General features: G+C 40.6%; 1 protein-coding gene across 5 annotated transcripts in view; it reads left to right on the top strand.

Annotated features, from left to right (window-relative positions):
- Positions 1 to 22,788, top strand: part of ELP2 (elongator acetyltransferase complex subunit 2) — a 100,824-nt gene that overhangs the window by 66,673 nt on the left and 11,363 nt on the right. For all 5 annotated transcript variants that reach the window (XM_039524785.1, XM_039524783.1, XM_039524786.1 and 2 more), the window contains 6 exons: positions 8,786 to 8,974; positions 11,189 to 11,258; positions 15,421 to 15,516; positions 15,672 to 15,729; positions 21,481 to 21,553; positions 22,100 to 22,292. In XM_039524785.1, the coding sequence (XP_039380719.1) occupies positions 8,786 to 8,974; positions 11,189 to 11,258; positions 15,421 to 15,516; positions 15,672 to 15,729; positions 21,481 to 21,553; positions 22,100 to 22,292 (679 nt within the window). The remainder of the gene's footprint in view (positions 1 to 8,785; positions 8,975 to 11,188; positions 11,259 to 15,420; positions 15,517 to 15,671; positions 15,730 to 21,480; positions 21,554 to 22,099; positions 22,293 to 22,788) is intronic.

The following is a 22,788-nucleotide window of genomic DNA, read 5'->3' on the forward strand; positions in this document are numbered from 1 at the left end:
TATACTACTATAGTCACATCTTCAATAGCTTCCACCAGTGTTTCCCAAACTCCCCCACCTCCTTCAGTAAAATTAAATCAGTCGTGCTTCCCTGTAACCTCACTAGTGTTTTGCACCTCTCTGTTTAGTCCTTCATGTGCCCCTCACTTTGGTCATTGTTGGAATAGTTCTTTATAATGATACTTCTCTCTTTTCTCAGGTCTGCTCTACATGCAGTTTTTGTACTGATAGAACTATTTTGGTGAGGGGTATGTGATTATTTTACCAAAATAACTATACTGGTTTAGCCCCTAGTTTGGATTCAGTTGGGAGTTGTCTACACTTGCAGTTATTCAGTAATACCTATTAGGCTTAGGCCTGGTCTACACTACAAATGCTTTGCCGATATATCTATGCCAGCAGAATCCCCCAGTGTAGACACAGTGTATGCCAACAGAAGCAGTCTTCTGTCAGCATAGCTGCGTTTACACTGGGGGGTTTGTTGATATTGCTATATTGGCTAGAAAGTGTGTGGGGTTTTTTTCCCACGCCTCTGACTGATATAGCTATGCTGAAAAAACATTGTAGTGCTTAAATGAAAAGTAATACAAAGTACTACATATGTGTCATGAGACAGTTAAGATTGCTGAGGGAGCTTCAGCTTTCAACTTCCTAATTTTTATGTATGTTAATTGTCAACATGTTAATAGCATAAAATTAAGGAATAGCTGTTTCTTCTCAGGAAATGGTATAATGTGGACTAAATTTAGATACCAGGTATGGTACGTATAGTAGATGTACTGCAAGTTGACAATCTTCAAAAAACTATCTGTCCAGAACATATTAGGGGTACTTATGGCTTTAACTTATTGAGGTATCATTTATTTACGATACAAACTATAGTATAGTACTATGTATACTTTGTATCGTAAATAAATGATACCTCAATAATTTAAAGCTACAAGTATATTTTACTGTATTTTTAATATAGAGGTTCTCAAGCTGCTTAAGTATTTTCAATTTACCGTATATAACTTAGAAATGTATAGGATATGTAATGTACTGATGAGGACAGTGACATCTGTTGGTGAATTAACTTGAGCAAAATACAAAAAATAAAACAGGTATTGCTCAGATGTCCATGGAAATATTGGCAGCCAAATGTTTTTACATCACAGCTGTTAGTTGCTTTTACTATGAACCTCTGTCTTATTAATTCTTTAATCCTCCATTTCGGTAAGATCCTTGGTCACTTTTTCAGTAATCTCTGTTTACCTTTATTTATCTTCTGATCTGTGAATGCAATACAAAATTAATCATCAGTTATAATTTGTCATCCAGACTTGCAGTCTATTTTTGGAAGAAATTATTGAACAAATCATTGCAAAATTAGTACGGAATAGTATACAGGAATATAAATGAAAAGATAAGTTAGTAAAGAGTGGGGAAGGACTTAAATATAACTTTTTATGTCAGATAAGAGTTCAAAAAACTCTCCATTTTCACTGAAAAGAGATCTTGGGATTTTGCAAGATCTTTCAAACTTCCCATTGGTTTGTCATGGAAAACTCTTAGGACGCATGAAACTCGTGCAGATTTTTTCCACCTTGTAAGCTCTTTAGAATAGGCACCGTGTCGTTTTATATGTTTGTATAGTGTCTAGTACAATAGGATCCCCATAAACCAAAGAATACTATATGTTCTGCAAAGTAAGGTGTCAGATATGTGTAGTGGCAAAGGATGAAAGCTTTGGAACAAATGACTTCTATGAAAGGGAATTTGGTTAAAAAACTTTTTTTCGTTTTAAGAAAAAAATTCCTTTACTTCATTAAACAGATTATTTAAATTGAAATACTTTTTCAAAATCTAGCTTACTTTTCAATATTTGTATTATCAGTGTATTTTTTTGCCTTTTATTTCATGTGACCAATAAAACTGTTTCAAAGTCAGTTTCATTTAAGTCTAGTCAGTTTTCTCTGTCACTTTCTATTTCTCTTGCACTTGCAGTATCTGCATTTACACTCCAAGTATTACAGTATTGTACAAGAGAATTTTTAATTTAAAAAAATGTTTCTATCAACACCAGGGTTTTGCAACCCCCCCCCCAAAAAAAAAAAAACCAAAAACAAAACACAACAACCCAACAACGTATAAATAGGGTCTAACTACCTAAAAAAAGAAATTTTGCTAAAATGGTACATTATGTTGTTGATGTTCTTTTATTGCCTCAGTTGACCTCCTCTTAATCTTTCTTTAATATTTGAAAATGTGCATGGTTTGCAAGTGAGCAATAGTGAGCATCAGTATGAACGTACATCATTACATGCCACTTAATACAAAACATTGTCAATTTAAGACAAAAATAAACCTACAATAAAAACATTGTGATATAGACAGAAGAGGGGAAAAAACAGGAATTGTAACACATTCTGTAAATAATGATACCTAGACTCCTTTTTAGAGGCTGAAACACAGAAAAAATGGAAGGAAGGGAGGTCTGTTGGATGCATACTACCTAGAGCTAGGCAAAATTTTTCAGCTGAAACTTTTTCCAGTGAAAAATGTTGATTCAGCACCAACAAAATATTTTGAAAATGTAGGTTTGTTTTGCCAAAATGTTCATGTTGGGGCAAAACAACAATTGTAATTTTTATTTATTTGTTTAGCAAAGAATAAATTTTGTTTTGCCATTTTCGAAAAGAAACATTGTTTTTTTTATTTGAAATGACTTTGTTTTGAAATTTCATACTTTTTTCTTTTTTTAAATTAAAACTTGAAATCAAATAGTTCTTCCAGTGATTGCACATGCACATTCCACTCTTGGTGTGCATGAACCCTGTGCACCATTGCCAGAAATATTTCCCTCAGTGGTACCTGTTGGGGCAGCTCTAGTGCCCGCTGGTGAAGCTGGTGTAAAAGGCCCAGCCGACCCCAAGCCCTCTCAGTTCTTTCTCACCACCTGTGACGGTTGCTGGAATTTGCAAGTACTCCCAGTGAACTGTGTTCTCTTGTATTTTATTGTAAATTGTTTAGTTTAATTAAGGTTATTAGAGTTTAGTATAGTTAGATAGGTGTTTACTCCACCTGAAGATTTTGGTTGATTCCGGGTACTGAGGAATGCCTCTCTCACCAGGCTTCAGGTCCTGTGTTTCCTGCAATAAAGCTATGCTCATGAGCAACTTGTACAAAGGTTGCTTAAAGTGCCTCAGGGAGGTTCATATTGGAGAGTGTTGCCAAATTTTCAGACACTGTAAGCCTCTCACGAAGAAAGATTGTGAAGCTAGACTAAAGTTTTTACTCATGGAGGCTGCCTTGAGACTGCCATCTGGACTGGGTTGGTGGACTCGACACTGGGTGCACCATTCACCATCCTCAATGCCTAAAAGAGGCATAAGAAGCAGACAGTCAAAAGGGGAAGGTCTCAGGCACCCAAGTCTGCTAAGCAAGGGCTTAAGAGGAGAGTGTGGTCTAAGTCTAAGCACTCCTTTGCAGAAGATGGAACCATTGACTCTGGCATCTGGGTAGGTGCCATGGAGTCTGGAGCCAGAAGGAGCTCCTTCCACCTCTGCAGCAGCAGACTGTAGCTACTGTCCCGGTACCAACTGTGCTGGAGGCATTTGCGGCTGCCAATGCCTTGACTCTGTCAGTACCAGTATTGCCAGCAGTGCAAGAGTCAATGCTATCAGTGCCAGCAGACACAGGAGAATCAGCAGGATCGCTGCAGTGCTCGGTGCTGTGCCAGCCTCACATACTCCTGACGGCTCACCCTTTGATGGTACCATCAAAGGGAAACACCTGTGATGCTATCCTCTCTGCAGGCCTCTCCACCTCTGTGGCAGTCACTGGCACGAACTGCAATTGGACCTCTGTAGACAGCAGAAAGAGTCATTTTCTGAATCGGAGATCAGGTCCTATATTTCCCATCTTCAGAGCCACTCTTACTACCCCTCTTACAGATGTTTCCACCCTTCCATGGATCCTGTCACAGGAGTACCATCATTTAGTTGTCTGGAGGGCGTCGCTAGGGAGCTTACCCCTGTCCGGTGGCCTTTTTGGAATCTGTGGTGCTTTCTCCTTGATTCCAGATCATATTCTATTAACTCCTGTTTGGTGGCCTCCAAAAGACATGTGGCACCTACCCACCAGGCAGCACCTGTTCCTGCCTCCGGTACCAGGCCTGGTACCAGACATCAAGAACTGGCTCAACAGGATCCTTTGGATCAAGAAATGATGGAAGAGCATCCACAGACAGAACTGGCCTTCTCTTCATCCTCCCCTGATGAGGCTGTCATGGAAGGGTGGGAGGGGAGGGAAGCATGTCGCCTACCCCAGATGACTATAAGGCACACCAAGAATTATTAAGTCTGGACATGCAGATGGAGGAAGTAAAAAAATCCTCACACAACCTGGTTGATATTTTAGCCACTGCAGGTCCTTCCAGAGTGGCTCTGCCTCTCGATGGGGCCATTATGGACCCAGTTAAGGCACTGCAGCAGACTACTGCATCCATTCAACCACTACTATAAGGGCCAAACACAATAGTTTTGCATGAACATCCTGGCATCCGTTATTACCTGTCTGGATCCTTGAGACTGGTATGCTGCCCTCAATTTAAGATATGCCTACTTTCATGTTTTGGCTTACCAAGGGCACAGATGTTCTCAGGTTTGTAGTGAAGCACTCGCATTACCAGTTCACAGTGCGTCCGTTCGGCTTGTCTGCAGCTGTTTGGGTGTTCACAAGATGTATGGCCATGGTGGCAGCATTCCTCGGGAGACTAGGCGTGCAGGTCTGTCCTTACCTGGACCGCTGGCTAGTCAAGCACCAGCCCAAAGCCCAGGTTATATCCAGCATTCAGTTCACTTAGCCAGCCTTCAAGGCCTTAAGCCTACTGAGTGAAATCCCTGCAAGTTGCGTGGGCCCTTTTTAAAGACACGATAATAGAGGCCCAACTTCAATGTATACCCCAAATTAAGAAAAACAGTAAAAGAACTAAAAAAGAGCCACCGTGGCTTAACAACCATGTAAAAGAAGCAGTGAGAGATAAAAAGACTTCCTTTAAAAAGTGGAAGTCAAATCCTAGTGAGGCAAATAGAAAGGAGCACAAACACTGCCAACTTAAGTGCAAGAGTGTAATAAGAAAAGCCAAAGAGGAGTTTGAAGAACGGCTAGCCAAAAACTCCAAAGGTAATAACAAAATGTTTTTTAAGTACATCAGAAGCAGGAAGCCTGCTAAACAACCAGTGGGGCCCCTTGACGATGAAAATACAAAAGGAGCGCTTAAAGATGATAAAGTCATTGCGGAGAAACTAAATGGATTCTTTGCTTCAGTCTTCACGGCTGAGGATGTTAGGGAGATTCCCAAACCTGAGCTGGCTTTTGTAGGTGACAAATCTGAGGAACTGTCACAGATTGAAGTATCACTAGAGGAGGTTTTGGAATTAATTGATAAACTCAACATTAACAAGTCACCGGGACCAGATGGCATTCACCCAAGGGTTCTGAAAGAACTCAAATGTGAAGTTATGAACTATTAACTAAGGTTTGTAACCTGTCCTTTAAATCGGCTTCGGTACCCAATGACTGGAAGTTAGCTAATGTAACGCCAATATTTAAAAAGGGCTCTAGGGGTGATCCCGGCAATTACAGACCGTTAAGTCTAACGTTGGTACCGGGCAAATTAGTTGAAACAATAGTAAAGAATAAAATTGTCAGACACATAGAAAAACATAAACTCTTGAGCAATAGTCAACATGGTTTCTGTAAAGGGAAATCGTGTCTTACTAATCTATTAGAGTTCTTTGAAGGGGTCAACAAACATGTGGACAAGGGGGATCCGGTGGACATAGTGTATTTAGATTTCCAGAAAGCCTTTGACAAGGTCCCTCACCAAAGGCTCTTATGTAAATTAAGCTGTCATGGGATAAAAGGAAAGGTCCTTTCATGGATTGAGAACTGGTTAAAGGACAGGGAACAAAGGGTAGGAATTAATGGTAAATTCTCAGAATGGAGAGGGGTAACTAGTGGTGTTCCCCAGGGGTCAGTCCTAGGACCAATCCTATTCAATTTATTCATAAATGATCTGGAGAAAGGGGTGAACAGTGAGGTGGCAAAGTTTGCAGATGATACTAAACTACTCAAGATAGTTAAGACCAAAGCAGATTGTGAAGAACTTCAAAAAGATCTCACAAAACTAAGTGATTGGGCAACAAAATGGCAAATGAAATTTAATGTGGATAAATGTAAAGTAATGCACATTGGAAAAAATAACCCCAACTATACATACAACATGATGGGGGCTAATTTAGCTACAACGAGTCAGGAAAAAGATCTTGGAGTTATCGTGGATAGTTCTCTGAAGATGTCCACGCAGTGTGCAGAGGCGGTCAAAAAAGCAAACAGGATGTTAGAAATCATTAAAAAGGGGATAGAGAATAAGACTGAGAATATATTATTGCCCTTATATAAATCCATGGTACGCCCACATCTCGAATACTGTGTACAGATGTGGTCTCCTCACCTCAAAAAAGATATTCTAGCACTAGAAAAGGTTCAGAAAAGAGCAACTAAAATGATTAGGGGTTTAGAGAGGGTCCCATATGAGGAAAGATTAAAGAGGCTAGGACTCTTCAGTTTGGAAAAGAGAAGACTAAGGGGGCACATGATAGAGGTATATAAAATTATGAGTGATGTTGAGAAAGTGGATAAGGAAAAGTTATTTACTTATTCCCATAATACAAGAACTAGGGGTCACCAAATGAAATTAATAGGCAGCAGGTTTAAAACAAATAAAAGGAAGTTCTTCTTCACACAGCGCGCAGTCAACTTGTGGAACTCCTTACCTGAGGAGGTTGTGAAGGCTAGGACTATAACAATGTTTAAAAGGGGACTGGATAAATTCATGGTGGCTAAGTCCATAAATGGCTATTAGCCAGGATGGGTAAGAATGGTGTCCCTAGCCTCTGTTCGTCAGAGGATGGAGATGGATGGCAGGAGAGAGATCACTTGATCATTGCCTGTTAGGTTCACTCCCTCAGGGGCACCTGGCATTGGCCACTGTCGGTAGACAGATACTGGGCTAGATGGACCTTTGGTCTGACCCGGTACGGCCTTTCTTATGTTCTTATGTTCTTATCAATGCAAACAAGTCTATTCTTTGCCTAGTACAGAGGATAGCGTTCATAGAGACTATGTTGGACTCGACTCAAGCTAGAGGGTTCCTCCCAGAGTCAGGATTCCAGTCTATTCAATCTCTTGTGACAGACATCAAGATTCATGCAGCACAAAACTGTATGAGGCTCCTAGGGCACACGGCCTCGTGCACATATGTAATACACCATGCACGGCTGCACCTCACACCCCTCCAGATGTGGCTGGCCTCAGTGTACTTGCCAAGCTGTCTTCATCTGGACCCTGTGCTCACAATATCTTCATGGGTTCTAATTTAGCTGAATTGGTGGTTGGATCCTCTGTGTGCAAATGTTCCCTTTATCCACCCTCAACTGTCAGTCACTCTGGTCTCTCTCGTTGGCTCTAGGGTGGGGAGCTCACCTGGGGCTACACCTAACTCAAGGTCTTTGGCCCTTGAGAAAGTTCTCTCTTCATACGTTAGAGAGTCCAGGGTGATTTGTCTTGCCTGTCAGGCTTACCTGCCTCCTGCCGGGGGAGAAACCTGTTTGTTCTTACAGACAACACCACAGCAGTGTTTTACCTCACCAGGCAAGGAGGAGCTCGCTCTTACCTCTTTTGTCAGGAAGCAGTCCACGTGTGAGAATTTTGTATAGCCCATTCAATCAATCCTGAGGCCTCTTACCCTGCAATGGTCCATAATGAGCTAACAGACCACCTGAGCAGGTCATTTTCCAGTCACCACGAGTGGTCTCTTCGTGCAGCCCAGGCCTTAATTACTCTTTCCACCCCAGTCCCTGAGAGTTATGAACACCAGAGTTACGAACTGACCGGTCAACCTCACACCTCATTTGGAACCAGCAGTACGCAATCAGGCAGCAGCAGAGACCCAAGAGGGGGAAAAGGCAGACACAGTACAGTAGTGTGTTAAACATAAACTACTAAAAATATAAATGTAAAGTATAAAAAAAAGATTGGACAAGGTAAGGAAACTGTTTCTGTGTTTGTTTCATTTAAATTAAGATGGTTACAAGCAGCATTTTTCTTCTGCATAATAAAATTTCAAAGCTGCATTATGTCACTGTTCAGTTGTAAACTTTTGAAAGAACCAACATTGTGTTTTGTTCAGATTTATAAATGTTTCAGTTACAAATAATCTCCATTGCCGAAGTGTTCGTAACTCTGAGGTTCTACTGTATAGCTAATTCACCTTTATTTTACGTATACTTACCTAAATTAAACTTTTTTCCCCGTTGTCTTGACTCTTTTTTCAAAGCTTAATGCTTTGAGAGGGATAATGTAACATATGATCCTCCTCTCCCCCCTCCTAACTAACCTAGGCCTGACCCTGCAACTTTACTACCCTGAGTAGTCCTAGTCACAATAGTGAAGTTAAGCTTGTGCATGAGTTTTTGCAGGATTGGGCCCTAATGGTCTGGGTTAGTTGTTGGAAGAGTTGTTCAGCTGAAGAATGGTGATCTTAAGTGTTTTAGCCCTGGTGAGCTGAGAGTGGTGTTGTTTTTTTTGTTTTTGTTTTTTTTTAAAGAGTATCAGCAGAAGATTAACTTAACCTTAAAGCAGTATTTGAAGTAGCTTAATTTGAAGATGGGAATTTAAGTTATCTGTTGTTGAATTTAGACAACTGATCGTTTGACTACTGTAGTTGCTTTTTACTTAGGTAACTTGGCATGAAATTGCAAGGCCTCAAGTACATGGATATGACATGCATTGTCTAGCAATGACTGGCCGATTTCAGTTTGTTTCTGGAGCAGATGAAAAGGTGCTTCGAGTCTTTACTGCCCCCAAGAATTTTGTGGAAAACTTCAGTAACATCAGTGGTATTTCAATGGAGAAACTATGTTCCAGTGTAAGTATTGAAACAAACAAACTAACAAGCATTTGATCAAATGGCTCCTTTGGGAGAGAGAGAGAATCATCACTACAGCATAACTATTGAGATTAAAATTTATAAAATGTCAAAATTATTTTAAAAAAGCCTGAAGCCACAGCCCTTAGATATTTTTCTCTTTCCAGTCTATTCAGGCAGGTGTGTGTGTACTTAGTCACATGTACCTTCTATATCGTTTTATCAAATTGGCTGGATAGAAGGAGGGTTGATGAGGGTTTTAAAGTGTGTGGATATTTAGTAAAGGTCAGCACGTGTAAGCTACTCTTAATAAACAATTAAAAACAAATCTTGTGAATAGGTTCTCAAGAATGTAAGGGCATAATAACATTATCTAGATGTAGTTACTGTTGTATGGTATTATTTGTTCTTTAATGGTATGTTTTGAAACAATCCAAGGCTCCCAGAAGCTACTGCATTAGATGTTGTGTATAAATGTTGTATACATACTCATCAATGTCTCTTTCCTCTTACCTTGCCTTGTCTTGTCTTCAAACTGTCTTGTGAGGTCTTTATGTCCCAGTTTTCCAGGCCATAGCTTTGCTTCCTTATCCACAGAAAGAGACATGACCACAGCATCTCCATCCTAAAATAGCTTCACTGGCTTCCCTGTGATCCAAATCAAATCCATTCTCTTCTCTTACTAACTTGCTTAATCTTAATAGGCCTTGTCTCTGAGGTTCAATCCTTCCTGCTCTCTATCTGCTTTCCGTTCCATAACACATTCTCTGCACTGCAGGCTCATGAGCTCTCTCTGCTGCAGCTACTACCAGCTGGAACAATCTTCTCGTGTCCAAACATTTTAGAGTTTCCATGTATTAAATATCAGCTAAAAAAAAAAATCTTCTCCCATGGCTACTCATATTATTTCTCACTATTTTTATCTTTAACACGAAAAAGCATTTGTGATCATTTGTGTTAATGAAGCTATACAAAATAACATATTGTACTGTATGATGCAGACACACACTCTGTATGATTTTCCACACAGTTCTCCCTTTGTACTCTGTGACCTACAGTATTCCAGAACTCTTTACAGGCCTTGTCTGCACAGGAAGTTTTTACAAGTTAGAATGTAACTATGTACAATACATCTATGATATAGTTTTATCAGAATAACCCTCTGTTTGGACACACTTATTCTGGTATAAAACTGGCTTTTTTGATATAGCTTAAACCCCATCCTCGTGACATAAGGCACTTTTATACCAAAATAAGTGTCTACCTGGAGTTATACCCAGAACAATTGTATTGGTTTAAATTCATACTTTAAAAAAATTTAAACAAGGCCTTAGAGACTGTTATTTGTATTCTGGGTTTCTGATGTGGCTTTCTGATATAATTAAATATTGTTTATCAGGTAAGGTGTTTCCACCAAATCTGTTAACCCAATCCTGAAAAGTACTTTTGTCTCAGTGAATTTGCACAGAGGTGCTGAGTATGAATATACACACCAGCAGGTACTGATCTCTCGTGTCCCTGCCCTCCCACCCCCCGAAAAGTGCTCCAACCTGGCTTCCCGCTCATAGCTTTGGCTTTCTTCCAGGACTTCCCTTCCTTTGACATATAGCTGATGCAAACTGCCAGTCAGCTAACAGGACCTTTTCTCTCCCTATCCTGCCATGTGCCTAAAGCAAAGCTGCCCCTTAGGCACCCTAAGTCTTCTTGAAAATCCCAGATATATACTCTCACCTCCTTTCCCCCCAGAAAAATCCTTCCTTGTACCCAGACCTCAAAACACCCAGTTCCCAGGTCTTGTTTTCCTGGAAACTATTGTATGAGTTAAGTATTCACTTTATAAAAGCAATATATATATTGAATAAGTGCAGTTACCTCAGAATACCTGTACTAAAATGATTAAAGATGCATGCTTCACACCAAATCTAGAGAAGTGAGCAAAGTTCACCATATGTAGTTTCAGAGGAGGGGCTGAAGCATGGCTTGGCTTTCAAAGTCTGTCAGTGCAGTTGCTCAAGCATACACTTCCCTGAGGAATTCTGGATGATTCAGAGGCTTCTTCTACAATGTGTGCTCAAGCATACACTTCCCTGAGGAATTCTGGATGATTCAGAGGCTTCTTCTACTTCCCTCTAGTGACATCTGGCCCTTGATTTTAAAGTACCCATAAAGTATACTAACTTCTGCATGAAAATATATTTAATTTTTTTTACCCAGGAAGCTGTTGACCTTCCAGAAGGTGCGACTGTGCCTGCTTTGGGTTTGTCCAATAAAGCTGTCTTTCAGGGTAAGACTATTGTGGAATAGTGGTGAAGGCACTCCAGAGTTGTTTGTAAATTTACATCATTACTTGTCTTAAAAGTGTATGTTTGATGACTTGACTAAGTCTGCCTCCATACAACTGATTAATGTTTAAGATCACCTGGAACTATTGTTAGATGCTGAGCATTTACCTGTCTATGTAGGCTTCTTTATTGGTGCCCACCCTATTTGAGTGCCCTCCCGAAGGTAGAAGTGACAACAATAATTTCTCCTTTCTCTGCCATCAGAGACAGGCTTAGGAATTTTTAATACTGATGTACGAGAATGAAGGTGCTGATATGGGAATGCTTGGGCAAAGAGATAGGGTTTGCATTTAGCTCTGAATATGAATGGGGGGCCTTTTATATGCATTCCTGCTGTTCTTTCTGTCACGGAATGTGGGGGAGTCAGGGCCCTGCACCCCCCTCTTCCTGTGATTCACCATGACTCTCAGCCAGCCAGTAAAACAGAAGGTTTATTAGATGACAGGAACACAGTCCCAGGCAGGGCTTGTAGGTACAACCAGGACTTCTCAGCCAGGTCCCTCTGGCGGGCAAGGATCTTAGACCCCAGACTTGGGGTTCCCTGCCTCTTCCCAGCCAGCACAAAACTGAAATCAAAAACCAAAAACTCCTCCCCCTCCTTCTCTCCCCCTCTCCCTTTGTCCAGTTTCCTGGGCAAAGGTGTCGACTTGCCCCACCCCCCTTCCTGGCTCAGGTTACAGGCTCAGGTACCGTCCCTCACCTCAAGTCATCTCCTGCTCTCCCATCCCCCATGCAGACAGTCCCAGTGAAACTAAACGACATTCCCAGGTCAATCCACCCCACTCCCTACTGCATCACATCCTCTCATCCACAAGGTCCTCCTCAAGGTCTGGCAGGACAAGGCTTCGTTGCTTCTCATAGCACCGGCGTGACCCTGCCAACACTGGTTCTCCATGCTGTTGAACCTCTCGGTGGACATGCCCATGACCTTGCCTGTGATTCCAGACCTCATCACGCAGGACCATGGCTTCCTTCAGCACCCCAACCTAGAGTCTTTCCACCTCACCACATGGAAAATCGATGGTTAAACCCGTTAGCGCTCCAGTGCTCCGATTCGGTTTGGAAGGTTCTCCTTGGCAGTAGAAAACCCTCCACTCGTGCCATTTAACTAGCCAAGTGGAAAAGATTCTCTGTTTGGTCCTCACAGAATGGCACCCCTCTGCTACAGTCCTCAATCCCCTTTGTACTGGACTACTTACTCTACATAAAGCAGCAAGGGCTAGCAGTCTCGTCAACCAAGGTGCACCTGGCAGCTATTTCCGCTTTCCACCCAGGTGCAGCAGGGCAGTCGGTATTTGCTAACCCCATAGTTAGAAGCTTCCTTAAAGGGCTAGACAAACTGTACCCCCGGGTGTGACAACTGGTCCCCCCAATGGGACCTTAACCTGGTCCTCTCAAGGCTCATGGGGGCCCCCTTTCAAACCTTTAGAACTTGTTCTCTGCTTTACCTCTCTTGGAAAGTGGCATTTCTTGTGGCAATAACATGGCTCAAAGCTTGTCTGAGCCCCCTTATACAGTGTGTTATTAGGGAAAGGTACAATTGCATCCACACCTGGCTTTTCCTACTAAGGTTGTTTCACAATTTCACGCAAATCAGGACATCTTTTTACCAGTGTTCTTCCCAAAGCCACATGCTAATGACAGAGAACGCAGGCTGCATTCCCTAGAAGTCAGATGGGTGCTGGCTTTTTACATTGAGTGGACAAAGCCATTTAGGAAGTTGATGCAACTCTTCATCGCCATTGCTCAGAGAATGAAAGGGCTGCCGGTCTCATCCCAACTAATCTCTTCTTGGATCACGGCCTATATCAGGACATGCTACAGCCTGGCAAAGACACCAGCCCCAGCATTGACGGCGCACTCCACGAGAGTACAGGCTTAATCTGCAGCGCTCCTGGCGCAGGTCTCCTTTGAGGACATCTTCAGGATGGTGCCTGTCATCTATTCATACCTTTACGTCGCACTACACCATCACACAGCAGGCTAGAGACAATGCCACGTTTGGTAGAGCAGCGCTTCAGTCTGCAACTCCGTGAACTCTGACCCCTCCTCCGAGGGACTGCTTGGGAGTCCCCTACTTGGAATCAACATGAGCAATCACTCGAAGAAGAAAAAATGGTTACCTACCTTTCATAACTGTTGTTTTTCAAGATGTGTTGCTTATGTCCATTCCAAGACCCACCCACCTCCTCTCTGTCTGAGTATCTAGCAAGAAGGAACTGAAGAGGTGGTGGGTCGGCATGGACCTATATACGCAGCCATGGAGGCTCCACTCCAAGCAGCTCCACAGCTGACCCAATGGGTACCGCTAGGGAAAAGCCTTCTGACGATTGTGCATGCGGCGCGCACACACCTACTTGGAATGGACATGAGCAACACATCTCGAAGAACAACAGTCACGAAAGGTAGGTAACTATTTTTAATTTTTAGACCAAAATAATTCCTAACCAAGATTAACTCTTTTTTCCCCATACCCCAAATCCTCAGCAAATGAATACGAGTGGAGCACATGATTGATGTGATTTTAAAAACAGTTAAAATATACACTGTATATGTTTGTGGAACTTATCAGTTCAGGAAAAGATCTTTATATATTCCCTTCTACCTTAGACGTCTGGGCTTAAGAGCAGCCAGTCCCTACTTGCACTGCATAGAACAAGTGTTCTGTCCACTGAAGTATTTTCACATGCAAATAAATTAATTACAGAAAGATTCAGAGCCCACTCAACACGTTCCAAAGCAGTAAGATAGGCAGAAAAGGCACCAGCTAGTACTAAGAAATTCTGTAAGAATTCCAACTAGTCATCCATAAACACTATCAACAGTTTGGTAAATCACTATAGGCTTGATTTTTATTACTCTGCCAAAGCATCTTTCACCATGAAGGTGCCCCAAAGTGGTTGTCTGAGAAGAGATAAGTGGTGGTGATTTTGGGGAAGGGGGAACCTTTCTCTTCTGTTCTGCCTCATTTTTCCTCCCTTCTTATATTTTTTTTCGTAGTGCTTTCTGTATGCCAGAATTGAAAATTTGTTACTTGATATCATCCTTTTTGAGACTGACCTCCCTGAGTATGCCCCACCTGATAAGTTCTTTGAGTATCTTTTCAGTGGCCTCTTTAGGGTCAGATTAACAGTTGAATTTTAATTTACTAATTTACTTTAACTTTAGGCACCTACTGTATTTAAGTGCTGAGCACCCAGCAGCGCACATTTAAGTTCATGGGAAGTGCAGAGTTTGGCACCTTTGAAAATTAACCCCTTATTCAGCTGCCTAAATATAGATTTACAAAGCTAACTTTAGGCACCTGCTTTTAAAATCTTGGCTGTAGTGTTTCTACACATCTTTGAAAATACTCCTCTGGTGCATGGGGAGAAGCACATGGCCAACTCCCTGGAGGTTTGTGGATGAGTCTGAACTGCCTCAGAGTCTCTGTAAGAGAGAGACAGACCAAATGCCTCTAATCCAGGGAGAGGGCAGTCCCAGAAAGAAAATAATCAAGTAAGAAGTTTTACATTTTATACTATATATTTTTCTGACAAAGGCTTTTCCCCCTTACTTCCATAGATGTACACAGGGGCGGCTCCAGGCCCCAGCATGCCAAGCACGTGCTTGGGGTGGCATGCCGCGGGGGGCGCTCTGCCGGTCGCCAGGAGGGCGGCAGGCAGGCAGGCAGCCTTCGGTGGCATGCCTGCAGAAGGTCCGCTGGTCCCGCGGCTTCGGTGGAGCCGCAGGACCAGCGGACCCTCCACAGGCACGCCTGCGGGAGGTCCACTGAAGCCGCGGGACCAGCGGACCCTCCGCAGGCACGCCTGTGGGAGGTCCACCGGAGCCGCGGGACCTGCGACCGGCAGAGCACCCCCCGCGGCATGCCGCCGTGCTTGGGGCGGAGAAATGTCTAGAGCCGCCCCTGGATGTACATTAGATATTTGAACTTACATTGAATAATTAATTCCTAATTTGCATAGTTGGATATTACTGCAATAGACATATCTTCATCTAGATAATTTCTGTCCTAAAACTAATAGGATCTCTTTACTTATATGTAACCAAATTTTCACGTCAAGTATTTTCTGTGTGGCTGAATTAAATATTTATTTTGAATAGGAGATATGGCAGCTCAACCAGCTGATGAGGAAGAAAAGTTTAACAGTGTTTCGAATCAGTATCATCAGATCTACTTTCAATCCCTCATCCTTACAGGTATGCCACATAAAAAGGGTATTTTATGTGAATTAGTAGTTGCTTTCATTACTAGAATGAGGTTTTTTGGGTGTTGCCCTTTGGGACAGAGAGATTAACTGGTAAAGAAAAACACTATACTAAATTTGAATAAAATGTATGCATATATCTTGTAGAACCTCCCACAGAAGATCATTTGTTGCAGAATACATTATGGCCTGAAGTTCAAAAGCTGTAAGTTATTTTGTTTTATATAAATATAGAAATGTTACAAAATGTCTTAGAAGCTCTTGTTGTAACTGATTCTTGTAGTCTTGTACACAGTATTATTATACATGTTTGTAAGGCATCCATTGCAGTAATATGTTATGTTCTTAATATCCAGTGCCCTTATTCATTCGTTTGCTAGTTGTTTTGATGTCGTGCATGTTCAGTATGTAGGTTGTAAGAAACTTTTTAAATATGGGTCAGTATACAAGTTTGCACTGGATAAATAGGAACAGATATACTTTTAAATAAGCTATTTCCATGTCTCTCAAGGTGGTATGTCTGTAGCATAGCAATCAAGTGTAGCTCCTTGTCAGCTTCATGAAGGGCTTAACACTTTTGAACCCTCTTATTAAAAAGCCCCCTGTGACCTGCGTCCTATTAAAACACATTGAGACACATTAAGACTAAAGGGCTTATATCAGCAGCCAGAAGCAGTGTTCTGAAGCTGTAGAAAACCTGTACTATATTCCCAGCCATAAATGCACTTATGCAAACACAGATATTTCTGATCCATTGAAGCTTTTTTCTCCAGGATTATATGGTAACAGAGAACACAGCATTTACAATAAACATAAATCATGAGAAGTGTTTTCACATAATATAGTTATGCCAACTAATATAAACCATTTGGGCAAAGTAATACACACAATAAATAAAAAAAACAAAACATATATTGGAATTCGTTGTTCCTAAAATGCCAAAAATGTGTTCTTGGTATTAATGGTGTTTTGAAATTTCATAAAATTACTGAAAAAGGTTTCACTGGCTTAAAAAACCCAATCCTGGGAGAATGGGTGAATTCAGTGGGACTACAACATTCTATTGGGCTTCATTCTGATCCGAGTAAACCTTATAATAGAGCAAGTCTGAACAAGAACACCACCAAACTCAGTCCAGTTTGTAAGGAAACTGGAATCAAGCAATTGTTTTAAATAAATACCCCTGCTGCATAGATCTGTATGCATCTGTGTGACAGTCAGCTGGGATTCCCAGAACTGTGAGCCACTTTATCCCTCTTAGCCTCAGCAAGTAGGAGCTTTGCTGCTAAGCTGACATACCAGCATGTCTGTCTTACCAGGAAACTCTTCAAGATGCTCTGCCAGTCCAAATCTTGCCTAGCAGGTAACAATCAGTGAACCCCAGTTCCTGAGTTCCCCAGAGATCTCTTTCTCTGCAGTGCTCAGCTCCTCTTACTGTAGCATCCACAAAACTTACCAAGCCTGCTGCTCTTTTAAAGAGACAAATCCTCCACTTCAATCAAAGCACTAAGTTGGTTTATGTTAAAAGTATTAACAAAAGGAATAAACCAAGTATAAGGAATAAGGATAGAAATGTTTACGAAAAAATAAAAATAAAAATATGTGTCTAAGACTAAAATTCAACAAACTAGTCTTTGGTTCAAAGACATTTTTCTTTCCACTCTTTCTTCCAGCATGGCTGACTATTTTTTTAACCTGGACCCTTCAGAGAGTTCAAAGTGTTTGGTTTCTTTGTCATCTCAGGTGAAGGATAAAATAGGGGTTCTCTCCCCTCCTTTTTGTAGTCCAGTAAACTTTTGAAATGTATTCTTTGAAAAGTAAGCCCAGACAAAGTCTCTCTTTCATGCTGGGGTGTAGACACCAGGCTGCCTTCTCCTCCCACTTGTTCGTTGATAGCTTTGTTTATCTTGTATGCAAATGTACCTTCATTGTCCCTGCTTGAGAACCCAGCTGATCAGACAAAGAAATACACATTCCTTTGTCTAGGGCAGACTGAGCTTACCCATTGCTAGCTGAACACATTTTAAGAACGTAATTCTTTGTACACATCCTGTATGTGTACACCACTCAGTGATGTTCAGGAACATTATGTTACTAGTTTGTATATGATACTTTACATTACATTTTATAAATACAGATTATGACAACAATGAGTTGGGTTATACTGGGCTGGTCAGGTCAGCTGAAACTCACTGCTAGATACCAGGGAGCCCTTTATCTTCTTGCACTGGGATGCTCTGAGGGCCACAATCTGATACAAGGAGATTCATTTTTCCTGGTGGTACTGACTTCAGCTCATAGAATATGCTTCAAGCTCTAGTGACTAATTTACTGTAGAACAGACCCACTCAAGATTCTTTTTCAAGGTGATTGATGGGATTCCCCCCTTTGTTGGAGCCTATCATCATGCCAGTGGTCTTCCCACGCTTTCTTGCCCATCCTATGAATGGCCCATAATTCACATAAAAAGGTCCTTGGGATTCTGCTTGTATTGATCTACCGCAGGGGTAGGCAACCTATAGCACGGGTGCCGAAGGCGGCACGCAAGCTGATTTTCAGTGGCACTCACACTGCCTGGGTCCTGGCCACCGGTCCGGGGAGCTCTGCATTTTAATTTAATTTTACATGAAGCTTCTTAAACATTTAAAAAACCTTATTTACTTTACATACAACAATAGTTTAGTTATATATTATAGACTTATAGAGAGAGACCATCTAAAAATGTTAAAATGTATTACTGGCATGCAAAACCTTAAATTAGAGTGAATAAATGAAGACTCGGCACACCACTTCTGAAAGGTTGCCGACCCCTGATCTACCGTCTTTGTGTGTCCAAGATGAAAGTATTCATATTTTTTCTTTGTTTAAAAAGTTAAAGTTCAAGACTGACCATTTATTCTCCCCTGCCGCGGGGGAACTAGTTAAAAGTGTCGGGGACAGGTCTAGCTGCATTTCAGTATATCCACTATTTTGGATTCTTATGCAGTAATGCAACTTTGACAGTTCTGTGATCCACATTACTTAAAATCATAACTATATTACATTTTAGCGATAGGGTTGTGGGTAGCTTATTTAATCTAATTAATTTCCCTCTATTTTTAGAGATACTGAAACTTTTTTAAGAGAATCTTAAGAACATAAGAGTGGCCACACTGGGTAGACCAAAGGTCCATCCAGCCCAGTATCCTGTCTACCGACAGTGGCCAATGCCAGGTGTCCCAGAAGGAGTGAACCTCACAAGTAATGATCAAGTGATCTCTCTCCTGCCATCCATCTCCACCCTCTGACAAACAGAGGCTAGGGACACCATTCCTTACCCATCCTGGCTAATAGCCATGAATGGACTTAACCTCCATGAATTTATCTAGTTCTCTTTTAAACACTGTTATAGTCCTAGCCTTCACAACCTCCTCAGGCAAGGAGTTCCACAAGTTGACTGTGTGCTGTGTAAAGAAGAACTTCCTTTTATTTGTTTTAAACCTGCTGCCCATTAATTTTATTTGTTGGCCCCTAGTTCTTATATTATGGGAACAAGTAAATAACTTTTCCTTATTCACTTTCTCCACACCACTCATGATTTTATATACCTCTATCATATTCCCCCTTAGTCTCCTCTTTTCCAAGCTGAAAAGTCCTAGCCTCTTTAATCTCTCCTCATATGGGACCATTCCAAACCCCTTATCATTTTAGTTGCCCTTCTCTGAACCTTTTCTAGTGCCAGTATATCTTTTTTGAGATGAGGAGACCACATCTGTACGCATTATTCAAGATGTGGACGTACCATGGATTTATATAAGGGCAATAAGATATTCTCCGTCTTATTCTCTGTCCCTTTTTTAATGACTCCTAACATCCTGTTTGCTTTTTTGACTGCCGCTGCACACTGTGTGGACGTCTTCAGAGAATTATCCACGATGAATCCAAGATCTCTTTCCTGATTAGTTGTAGCTAAATTAGCCCCCATCATATTGTATTGGGGTTATTCTTTCCAATGTGCATTACTTTACATTTATCCACATTAATTTCATTTGCCATTTTGTTGCCCAGTCACTTAGTTTTGTGAGATCTTTTTGAAGTTCTTCACAGTCTGCTTTGATCTTCACTATCTTGAGCAGTTTAGTATCATCTGGAAGACAAGGGTGACATTTTGAGGCTGTCCATGCTACACTTTAGATGCCCTTTCTATAGAAGGACAACATTCCCAGCTTTTTCTCTTTTTTAATTTGTATTTTTATCAAATGAGGCTTCATCTTTAACAAACATTTTGTTGACCATCTGAATTTTGCTTTGAGGAAAACAGCTGCTGCCAATTAGGCAGCTTATGCTTACATCCTCACTGAGGCCTCTTATCACTAGTATTATTCAAATAATAAAAAATATCCTTTAGAAAGAAAGGATTAAAGTAATATGTGTGCTAACAAGATTATCAGTAATAAAGAAATGTAGATGAGAGCAGAACCCTATGTACAAAGAATGTAGCCCATATATAACAGAATAGAGGAAGACACTTGTAAAGCAGTGGCTTGTAAAAGAACATGAGAGTCATGATGTATAATCAGCTGAACATGAGCTCCCAGTGCAACACTGGTCAAAAGTGCTAATGTAATGCTTGTATGTATAAACCAGGGGATATTGAGAAGGAGTGGAGAGGATATTTTGCTTCTGTAGTTTACACTGGTGAGACTGTCCACAATTCAAGAAGGATGCTGAAAAACTGAGCAGGGGAGTTACTTCAGTGGAAGGAGCATTTCAATGTGTACACATCCACTGTTTTGTCGACAAAAGAAAGGCCTTATACTAAGTTTTTTCGAGTTCTATTTTGCCCTTAAATTGGGATCTCATCCTTTCTTTCTGGGGGAAAAACAGTGCTTTGCTCTTCAACCAGCTGAGAATAATTGAACAGAGAACAAGGTCTTTGACAAAGCAACAGCTGCTGGATTGAAGATCCTATTCTTTGTGAATTGATTCAGCCCGCTCAAGAGCATGGGGGTGGCAGCTCTCTAGTCCAACATCATTCTTGTTGTTTGTACAGGAAGATTTTCAGCAAAGCACTGATTACTTTCATGAAGAAAAAAAACCTTCATAAAAGTGCCCTTTCATGAAAGTGAAGTCCCAAGATAATCAGACAGCTTAACAAAGATCCTGTTCTTCATATTGCAACTCCCTTCCGAAATCTTAAAAAACCAACCAACCTCCCACATCTGGGAAATTAATACATAACACCACTATGTTGTATGTCACTTCAGGTTAGTCTGTACATAACATACCTAACACAAAACAGACCAAGTTAAGGCATCCAGTAGTGTGTACCCTCTAGTCTTCTACCCAGAATCTCACTCACACTTTGCTACTAGCATAACAGTGATACACCTCAGACAATGTACTATGTTATGGCTGTGCTTCAGAGTGGACGTGAGTGAACGTGATTTTTCTAGAACTGTGCAAAAAGGGTATTGCGGAAAGACTGGCTGATTTGTGTTGATGTGTATGTATTGTGTTGGGCGAGTTCATATATTAATATATAATTTTGTACCTCCCCCACCCATGGAAAAAAAAACACCATGTGTGTCATTTTTCATTTTTAGATTGTAAACTCTTTGGGTAAGGGACTTTGTCTTTATGTTTGTACAACACCTAGCACAATGGGCCCCTGATTCTGATTGGGTCCTCCAGTCATTATTGTAATATAGATATTTAACAACAGTAAAGTAAATGGCAAACTCATTTTTATTCTGTTTGTGAAGAGTTTGAATTGCCTTTTAAATACTGCTTCCTTTATTGATTTGATCTAGAGGTCTGAGGGAAAAATGAAGGAGATTAGATACTCATATCGTTGTTTTTGAGATTGCCTCATGATTTACATCAGTGGTGTTTAAAAAAAAAAAACCTATATAACTCCTGTAACGTATCACCGAGATTCTGTAATCTGTATAACAAATTTTATTTTCCGTTTCAGATATGGACATGGCTATGAAATATTTTGTGTTGCTTGTAACAGTTCAAAAACTATAGTTGCCTCAGCATGTAAGGTAAGAAAAGAGAGATTTTAACCTCATTTATTGAAAAGGGTTATATGATATCAGATTGACAAGGATTGTGGTCTAAAAAATTAGAGCACGGGATTGGGAGACAGGATTTTAAGTTGTGATCTACATTCTGCTATTTGACTCCCAGTGACTTGGGGAAAGCCACTTAACTTTTCTGTGCCAGTTTGTCCATCCATAAAATGGGTAAATTTTGCCTTATGGACATGTGCAAATGAATGTACAAAAATTAGTAATAATAAATGATTTTTGGTATTTTTGGTGTTGAGCAAGTTAAGAAGAAAGTGAATTGCCAGAATTCATACATATACTGTTGTCAGCTTCCAGAGTTTAGTAGAACGTTTAAGCAGGAGACATCCTTACTATCATAGTAACATCTGAGTGAAAATAAAACTTGGAACTTCCTAGAGGAAAATTCAATCTAACTCAGTTGCAAGCATTTAAAAAATCATGCTAATATTTTAAGGTGGTGTCATTTTGTTTTTTGTTTCCTTTCCTTCATTTTCAGTGGTTTTGTCCCTGTCCTTACAGGCTTCCAAAAAAGAACACGCAGCAATTATTTTGTGGAGCACCACTTCTTGGAAGCAGCTGCAAAGCTTGTCTTTTCACAATCTGACCGTTACTCAAATGGCATTTTCTCCTGATGACAAATTCTTATTAGCAGTTTCCAGAGATAGGAATTGGTCACTGTGGAAAAATCAAGATAAAAAACCATTGCAATCAGGTAAGCTACATGGCATTGGTGTGTCTATTCAAAAAGAGGTATTGTAACTAGTAAATAAGTTTAGCTTTTAAAACAATTTTAACAATAAGTTAGTAAGATTCGGTTATATCTCACTGTGACATCGTGTTATACTTTTATTTTTTCAGTCTTTAGGAAAGAGAGAATTGTTCACATGGTTCTTTTTAAATACTGTACATTTATTGTCGTATGGACCAGCCACAAAGTAGATTAAAATGTAGAAAGCCGGGCATAAACATATTAATAAAATAAATACATGTATTGAAATAAAAATATATGTATATATGATGTGCTGTCTCTGGGTTTTGTCAAGTAATTTGATTTGGTTTCACTAAATCAGAGCTATAAAAATACTGGTTACGGGAAACTTGTGATGTGTGGTCTGAACTGTAAAACTATAATCCATTAAGTAAATTATTTGTTTGGTGTGGTCTGTCGCTCCTGTGCAGGCTAAAGGACACTGTTAGACTGATGTCCA

Source organism: Mauremys reevesii, linkage group 2 (genome assembly GCF_016161935.1).
Source record: "Mauremys reevesii isolate NIE-2019 linkage group 2, ASM1616193v1, whole genome shotgun sequence".
Taxonomy (NCBI): domain Eukaryota; kingdom Metazoa; phylum Chordata; order Testudines; family Geoemydidae; genus Mauremys; species Mauremys reevesii.